The sequence below is a fragment of the Lampris incognitus genome, chromosome 7 (assembly GCF_029633865.1).
Source record: "Lampris incognitus isolate fLamInc1 chromosome 7, fLamInc1.hap2, whole genome shotgun sequence".
NCBI classification, from domain to species: domain Eukaryota; kingdom Metazoa; phylum Chordata; class Actinopteri; order Lampriformes; family Lampridae; genus Lampris; species Lampris incognitus.
Genome location: NC_079217.1, coordinates 523,735 through 533,119, shown reverse-complemented (window position 1 = coordinate 533,119; position 9,385 = coordinate 523,735). Strand labels below are relative to the sequence as shown.

Genomic DNA, 9,385 nt, shown 5'->3' with positions numbered 1-9,385 from the left:
CACAAACAGGCTCTAACAGGTACTATTTAATGAAGATGCCAGTTGGGGACCTGTGAGGTGTCTGTTTCTCAAACTAGAGACTCTAATGTACTTATCTTCTTGCTCAGTTGTGCAACGCGGCCTCCCACTTCTTTTTCTACTCTGGTTAGAGCCTGTTTGTGCTGTCCTCTGAAGGGAGTAGTACACACCGGTGTAGGAAATCTTCAATTTCTTAGCAATTTCTCGCATGGAATAGCCTTCATTTCTAAGAACAAGAATAGACTGTCGAGTTTCAGATGAAAGTTCTCTTTTTCTGGCCATTTTGAGCGTTTAATTGACCCCACAAATGTGATGCTCCAGAAACTCAATCTGCTCAAAGAAGTGCCCATCCAACCAATCCAACTTGTGGGAGCTGCTTCTGGAAGCGTGGGGTGCAATTTCTCCAGATTACCTCAACAAATTAACAGCTAGAATGCCAAAGGTCTGCAATGCTGTAATTGCTGCAAATGGAGGATTCTTTGACGAAAGCAAAGTTTGATGTAAAAAAAATCTTATTTCAAATACAAATCATTATTTCTAACCTTGTCAATGTCTTGACTCTATTTTCTATTCATTTCACAACATATGGTGGTGAATAAGTGTGACTTTTCATGGAAAACACGAAATTGTTTGGGTGATCCCAAACTTTTGAACGGTAGTGTATACTGCCTGTATGACTCACTGAGCTCAGGCTTTAGTGAGACACTGCCGTCTGCCTGCCTGTTGCAGCAGCCTTCCTGTTGAGTAAGCTGCCGTGGAGCTTATTAAGTGTGAACTTCGGTCAGCGTTGAGGAACCACAAGAGTTTAAGTAACAAAAAAGAAAAAAGCCACTTGTCTTAAGTTTCTGTTAGGGTAGCCAAATACAAAAACGCCCCCAATAGAGTTAAATATAATCAAAATGCACAGTTGTACATAGTCAGTCCCATTCTATGAAGAACTCCATCATTTATGGATTTAAAATGTCTGTGTGGAAATAATTTCATAGCCTGAGTAAACTGATAGTTTAACCTGCACCACCATGCCAGACTGCAGGGAGAGGGACACTTGGGCTTCAGCACCCAGGAGCCATCTTATCAAATACAATTACATACTCAGCTTCCTTGATTCCTGGTAAGCAAACGTCACAAAAATACATACACGGAGCCACGGGTCCCCAAGATTTATTCACAGAGACTTTATTCTAGTGATGTTTTTGTTGTCCTTGAGTTGGCATTTTAACTGTGTACCTGTATGTGGGGTGATGCCATAATGGGAAAATATGTAAATTAATAAGTGTGTGTGTGTGTGTGTGGGGGGGGGGGGTTATGGGACTGTTTTGTATGTACACATCTGTTCATGTTGTGGCATTAACTGTTCATAGGTTTTGCATCTCTTATAGTTGTTTTGTCAGCAGCAGCAGCAATTTCATGTCTAAGACATTTCCCCACCAGTGTCTCATAAAGTCTTAACTCAATTGAACTGCAACGTAATGGATTCAAATCAACCCCATGACCTTTGTCACACAGCGTCTCCCTGCTCTGCCTTTTCTGTCACACTTCACTATCTCTCAAGCAAAAACTGCTTGTACGTAACGACAGAAAGAATAGGCAGTCCTATGCATCATCACTTTGAGACAACTTCAGACTAATAAAATCATAGTGACACTAAATGTTGTACAGGGAACTCCTTGCAGGGAACCTGGGGACCCTAGGAACTCTCATTTTGAGAGCCACTGTGCTGGGGGGCCCTTCTTCAGCTCTTAGTTTGATCACTCTGAGTTTGTGATTGGATAATGGCTAACTATCAGCAGTACAATTTGTGTTGTTAATCTAACTGAACATAAATTACCAGTATATGTATCCTTTATAGGGCAGGGTCGACATCGTTCCATTCGAATTTAGTTACAGTTGAATCCCAGGTAGTTGAATCGCTTCATCTGGACGCTTTCTGTGTTTTCCTTACCTGGATTATTCAGCATGCACAAAGACGTTTTTCTTGAAGTTTCCAGAATCCTACAGCGTCCAAATAGGAGTTCAATTTTGCACTTTCCCCACAAGATGTCGCTACTTTGTCAGCGTTGTACACAGCAGAAGAGCGCTGGTGCTTGTGCGCTTGCGCGCTTCTTAGTCCCGCCCTCAACGTGACTACACGCGTAGTTGTTGTGATGAAGTGACAGACGTGGGTGAACTTTCGCTTTGCCGTTTGGAGATGTGTCATTAAGCCAAAATGTCGGAGCTGCTGATGAAAGAGATGGAAAACATATCCCTCAGTAACGGGAAGCCAGGGGAAGTGCAGGCCGACGGTGTGCGGAGTTTTCTGCTGGTGGACGAACAGGAAAACCTGCAGGTGAGTTAGCCAGCTTGAATTTAGCAAGCGAGCTTGCTGTGGATTATGTGCTAGGCTAAAGCGGCGGCGGCGGCGGCAGGAGCAGCAAGAGCAGCAGGAGGAGCAGCAGCAGGAGCAGCAGGAGGAGCAGCAGCAGCAGGAGCCAGACTAGCAGCGTGCAGTCCTGGCCTGACCTGACCGCGTCGCCTTTCTGTTAGTGGCCACATTGGCATGAAAGTTGGGGGAACCCTAACCCCAAAACATTGAAGCTGCGTACTGATTACTAAACGAGATGGTGGAAAGGACTCGGCAACTCGTCGCCACCTCGGGCTAATGTTAGACGGACGAGGAAACCATGGTATAATGTGTCATGCTTAGCCCTAACCCGAGCATAGCTCTGGGAGACTTGGAACAACGTATAGCCGTCAACACGATGAACCAAACTGTCGTCATTGTGCAGCTATTAAGCTAAACGTGACTGCCGCAAATCAGCGTTATTCCAGGATCCAGATCGGCACAGACCGGGTTCCCTTTGGGAAAGTCCCTGTTCGGCCATAAGCCCACAGCTCACCCGTGCCCTCCTAGCAACCGCCTCATGGCTGCCTTGCTGTAGTCGGGGGTGTTGGAGACACCGAAGCGGTCCGGCTTGTTTGTACAGCCCAGTCAGTGGGACTGTGGCAAGGCCGAGCAGCGGCTTATCAGGGCGGTACTGCATCCAGCTCACTCACACACCTGGGCCCATTTTGCCACGAGTCTGTTCCCATGTCTCCTCACAAAACTCTTTATGCGTCTGAATGTATATCGCCAAAAACTGTCTTAGATAGCTAGCTAGCTAGCTAGCTATCTAAGACAGACAGACATATATATATATATGTGTGTGTGTGTGTGTGTGTGTGTGTGTATATATATATATGTGTGTGTGTGTATATATATATATATATATATATATATATATATATATATACACAGACACCCAGACAGATAGACAGACACACAGACAGACATATATATATAGACAGATAGATAGACAGACAGACAGACAGACATATATGTATATATAGACAGACAGACAGACAAACAGATAGACAGACACACAGACAGATAGACAGACAGACAGACAGACATATATATATATATATAGACAGATAGATAGACAGACAGACAGACATATATATATATAGATATATGTATATATATATACAGACAGATAGACAGACAGACATATATATATATATAGACAGATAGATAGACAGACAGACAGACAGACAGACATATATATATATAGACAGACAGACAGACAGACAGACAGACAGATAGATAGATAGATAGATAGATAGATAGATAGATAGATAGTTTTATCAGCCACACGACCAAGGCTGGTGGAATTTGTTTTTGGTCCACTTTAAACTCTGCAGCACAATACATACATGGACAACAACAGACACTCCACATATGATCTCGAACAATACAGCTACACAATAACAGAATAAACATATCAGGCATAACAGTCAGGTGAACGGTGGTGTTTATGCCAGTGGTGTGTGAGGAGGGACTATAGGGAGGAATTCAGAGTCCTGATGGCTAGGGGGAAAAAAACTGGCTGTGAAGTGTTTAGTCTTAGTGGACAGTGACCTGTAGCGCCTCCCTGAGGGAAGGAGCTGAAAGAGGTGATGAGCGGGATGTGAGGGGTCAGGTGATCTTCTTTGCTCGCGTTACAGTCCGGTTAGTATGTAGAGATTCAACTGAGGGGGGTGGGTTGCCTATGATTTTGGATGCCTTGTTGACAATCCGCTGCAGTTTTTTTCCGTGTTTGACTGTCTGTGCTGCCGCACCATACTGTGGTACTGTAATACTATAATACTATAATATAAGATGTTATGATGGACTCAATAATAGCTGAGGAAAAAAGAACGAGCAGTTGATGTTTGAGCCGATATTTTTTAAGCTGCCTGAGAAACTAAAGTTGTTGTTGAGCTTTTGCAATGTTGTGTTCAGTGTTAATTTTCTTTTCTTTCTTTTTTGATTCATTGGAAGAAGCAGTGGATAGGTAATGGCGTTCTCCCTTGTTCCCCCTGCAGGTGCGTGATGAGTTTGAGTTTGTGGAGCGGCTAAGCTGTGGGGATGTTGCAGGCGTCAAGGTCCTCTCCATCTTTGGAAACACTGGCGATGGCAAGTCCCATACCCTTAATCACATCCTTTTCGGGGGAGAGAGCGTGTTTTACACCTCCAAGTCTCCCAGCTCTTGCACCGTGGGGGTGTGGGCGGCCTATGATCCCACCCTCACCCTGGTTGTCCTGGACACAGAGGGGTTGCTGGGGGCCGCAACCAATCAGAACCAGAGGATGCGGCTGCTGCTCAAGGTACTGTAGTTTGTTTTTGCCACCATGAGATATTACATAGATACCTTTACGTACACTGTCAACGTCCCTGATAATGCTTTATAATGAGTAGCTGGAAATAGTGATTGATTAATGAGTAATTGGGCACTTACAATCTTTTACAACACACTTGTTAACGTTAGTGGCTTAAAATATTAATATCCATCTCAATAATACCGGCGATGCACTAATTGCAATTTTCTTTGCTGATTTCAATTTCCATTTTTTTTAAAAGTCTGACCTGCCAATTCTGATTTTTTTTTTTCTCTAAGAACTATAATTGACAGCATACACACATTTTTGTAACTTTTCTTTATTGGATATTTCAATTTTATGTTCACAATAAAAGATTGACAATTAAATAACTTACACTTTCTCCAAAACTGTACCAGTTACAGGACCTTCTCTCACGCTCACTCAAACAAATCTCAAAAACATGCTGCAGGTTACTGGACAGAGCTTTCTTGTGCATATAAAATCCAACTGAAAATGAAATGCTGTATATCCCACTTTATCTAACATGTTTTTCTTTCCCAAAGTAAACGACATGTTTTAGCACGTGTGTGTGTGTGTGTGTGTGTGGCTGTGATGTTACTGTCTGTGCTGCTGTGTGCATGACGTGAACCATCATGTGGTGCATGTGTGTAAATTTGACGGGCACAGAATCGGATATATCTGACACTGACTGGCCGGTCACTGGTCATGGCCGATCAATCTGAAAATCAGCCGATTCTGGTCACCAGCCAATCGATCGGTGCATCTCTAAATAATATGGGTTGGAATGTTGCATCTTGTACATTCTTCCTTTTTTCATCTGAATTTAACTTCTTCCTAACAGCACTTATAAGACTAGAATATTTGCCTTAACCTTAACCATTTGAGACTTTGTGCCTTAGCTCAACCTTAAGACTTGTAATGCTATTATTAACAACTATTTATAAATTGTAAGTAAGGCAGGTATATCTAAGTGTCTTCGAATGTCAGCAATTGTTTTGTATAATGGATCAATGCATATAATTTCCATGTTCTCCTTCAGGTGTTGGCGGTGTCGGACGTGGTGGTGTACCGAACGCGGGCCGAGCGGCTCCACAACGACATGTTTCACTTCCTGAGCAGTGCCTCAGGGGCCTACCTGAAGCACTTCACCCCTGAGCTGAGGGCTCTGTCTAGTCGCTGTGGTCTAGATGTGCCTCTGTCCTCCCTGGGGCCAGCTATCATCATCTTCCAGGAGACCACACACACTCAGCTGCTAGGATATGGTAGGTAAAGGAACACAATGACACGTATATGCATTTGAGAAAACATAGGCATGGATAGATACGTTTTATTAATAAGAAAGAGACTGCCTCTCTTCTCTGTGGGGTTTGGCATTGATTTAGATTCACATTCATGTGATTACCCACTATGTGGGTGGTTTGGGGGATTCAGGGTGTATATTGGTGTGATTAAGACTTAAAACTTCAATGAAGCACATCACCGTTGTCTTTGAAATGGGTAAAATTCGGGAATTTTTTTTCATTATGATTTTTTCATGTAAATCTTGGGTTTCTTTTGTTTGACCCCATCTCATAATTCCACCCATCTTGTAATGCTCTCAAATTTTCTGCTACATTGCTAATTGCTAGTCTCTGGTATACTGGTAACAAGTCATTTACAATAATCAATTTGACAACAATAGTTAGGTTTTTAAAAGTGCGCTGAGCTCAGACATGGTTGATTTATATCACTGTGCAATACCTGGGTGTCAGCCTCCTTCAAAGTGAGTCGAAACAACATTTAAAAAGAAGAACATCTGTGACATGTGTGGGTTACTGATATCTCAGTTTTAGCCAAATATTGCAATTCTAGAGTGTCCTTTGTCAAATGGATTGCATTATACACAGATCAGCCAAAACGTTAAAACCACCTGCCTGTGTAGGTCCTGCCTCGTGCCGCCAAAACAGCTCTGACCCATCAAGGCATGGACTCCACAAGACCTCTGAAGGTGTCCTCTGGTATCTGGCACCAAGACGTTAGCTGCAGATCCTTTAAGTCCTGTAAGTTGCGAGGTGGGGCTACCATGGATCAGACTTGTTTTTCCAACTCATCCCACAGATGCTCAATCAGATTGAGATCTGAGGAATTTTGAGGCCAAGGCAACACCTTGAACTCTTTGTCATGTCCCTCAAACCATTCCTGAACAATTTTTGCAGTGTGGCAGGATGCATTATCCTGCTGAAAGAGGACACTGCCACAGGAAATACTGTTGCCATGAAGGGATGTACTTGGTCTGCAACAACGATTAGGTAGATGGTACATGTCAAAGTAACATCCACATGAATGCAAGGACCCAATTTTTTGCCAGCAGAACATTGCCCAGTGTATCACAATGCCTCTGCTGGCTTGCCTTCTTCCCATAGTGCATCCTGGTGCTATCTCTTCCCCAGGTAAACGACACACACGCATCCAGCTGTCCACATGATCACCTTCTTCTATTACTCCATGGTCCAGTTCTGATGCTCATGTGCCCACCGTAGGCACTTTCGGCATGGGCACCCTGACCGGTCTGTGGCTATGCAGCCCCATACACAGCAAGCTGCGATGCACTGTGTGTTCTGACACTTGTCTATCATAGCCAACCAGCATTACCTTTTTAGCAATTTGAACTACAGTAGCTATTCTGTGGGATCGGAGCAGACGGGCTAGCTTTCGCTCGCCACACGCATCAACGAGTCTTGGGTGCCCATGACCCTGTCACTGGTTCACTGTTTGTCCTTCCTTGGACCACTTTTCACAGGTACTGACCACTGCATACCAGGAACACCCCACAAGACCTGCCGTTTTGGAGATGCTCTGACCCAGTCTACTAGCCATCATAATTTGGCCTTTGTCAAAGTCACCCAGATCCTTACACTTGCCCATTTTTCCTGCTTCCAACACAATGACTTCAAGAACTGACTGTCCACTTGCTACCTAATATATCCCACCCCTTTGCAGGTGCTGTAACGAGATAACCAATGTTATTCACTTACCTGTCAGTGGTTTTAATGTTTTGGCTGATGGGTTTACATTTTTTCTCAATACATCAGATTTGCCAAGTATGTTAATTTGAGATGCGATACCAGTCCTTCAATTAATTTTAGGAGAGTGAGCTACAATTGGTAGATATCAACACATCTCGTCCCCTTTGCAAAACTCAACCTATACTAGTGTTTTCATTTATGGACCAAGCATTGGCATGATGTCACTGTCATCCGAGCTGTTCCATAGCTTATGTTGTACTGTTCTTACAAGCCAGTATAAGTCCTTGTGCTGAGGCTAATGGCTCGAACCCCACAGTTGCCTCCAGCTCGGCTAGGCATTGTAGGGAAAACAGTTGGCAATTTTCCTGGGCCAGGAGCTGGTTGGGGGTACTGTGTCCTGTCATTGCTAGATTAGTGGCTCATGCAGGTAGTGAATCAGTTCTACAGCTGAGGGTTGTCTTAATAGCATGAGCCTCCAAACGTGTAATGTGCCTGTGTAGAAAACTAAGCTGGCAGGTCAAAAGAAGCAGTTGGCAACAATTTACGTGGTAGTCCTCATCCCCCAAGCCCTGTAGGGCTCATACAACCCGGGAGCTCAGAAGAACAGGGAATTGAACATATCAAATTGGGAGAAAAAGGGGAGAAATTAAAAGAAAATCTATTTATTTGGTGGCAATACCACTACCCAAAGTGTCTCAGCGATTTATTGCATATTTATTACATCTTTATTTATTGCATATTCCATGGCTAAGCTATTTTTGAATGAATTAATGCCGTTAAAATGGTCTTTGAAGCAGCAGTAGGCATCTTCTCAACATCTTTTCTAACATGAACATGTTGGAATAATAAAGAATAGGACATGAACATGTTTAACTCACGTCATCTTAGAAATCCTCCATCGATGATGCAGTTGTCAATCTCTCTTTGTCGTGTAGAGTCAAAAGTGGCTGGCTATGCCGATATACTGCTCCAGAGGCGTTTCCATGACCTAGGCCTGGGGACAGAGGCCTTCAGCTCGGTGCAGTACGTGGGCACTCACACTGTCACACCTCCCACCGACTACACCCTGCTTCTGGAGGCCGTAAGGCAGCAAGTCAGGAACACACACACCCGCTCTCCACGCCAGCCCGGGATAGTCTTCCATGCTCTGGAAGTAAGTGGGCCAGTGATGGTTTGGGTAGGGAGGGATGAGTGGGGATGCTCTGAAATTTCATTCCACCTACGCTATTTGCCGTAATGACTATTAATCAATCAGAGTAATAAAGCCGAAAATTCCGCCCAATAGTTATTTAGTATACGTATATCAGGAATCAAGAATCAGGAACACTTTATTTGTTGTACAGAAGTACATGAAATGAAATGAAATATTGTTTCCCCGAGCCCACAGCAATGCAACACAAAAACAAAAAAACATATCCAAAAACTAAAAGAACTTCAAGAACACACATACTAACTAACACATATCCAAACTAAAAAAGAAAGGATCACTGTCCAAGGGAACAAACGCCAGCCAGGGTGACTGTCGGGACTGCTGGTCTGCATGGGCTAGCAGTTAGCTCAGCCTGCCCCGGCTCTGCACTCTGTCAGACTGCCCTTGGTGTTTCCTCCTCAGGCACAGCTCCAGTTAGGGGCTGTGGCCCCTGGGCCCACCAAATGCAGCAGACCAGGCTCCCCAGCCGATC

The 9,385-nt window shown here is 43.9% G+C and overlaps 1 protein-coding gene across 1 annotated transcript in view; it reads left to right on the top strand.

The window, feature by feature from the left end:
* Positions 1-2,186: 2,186 nt before the first annotated feature.
* Positions 2,187-9,385, top strand: part of si:ch211-11n16.2 (zinc finger FYVE domain-containing protein 1) — a 28,657-nt gene continuing 21,458 nt past the window's right edge. Inside the window, exons 1-4 of the mRNA XM_056283595.1 lie at positions 2,187-2,344; positions 4,402-4,683; positions 5,738-5,960; positions 8,639-8,856. Coding sequence (XP_056139570.1) covers positions 2,225-2,344; positions 4,402-4,683; positions 5,738-5,960; positions 8,639-8,856 — 843 coding nt within the window. The 5' untranslated portion in view covers positions 2,187-2,224. The remainder of the gene's footprint in view (positions 2,345-4,401; positions 4,684-5,737; positions 5,961-8,638; positions 8,857-9,385) is intronic.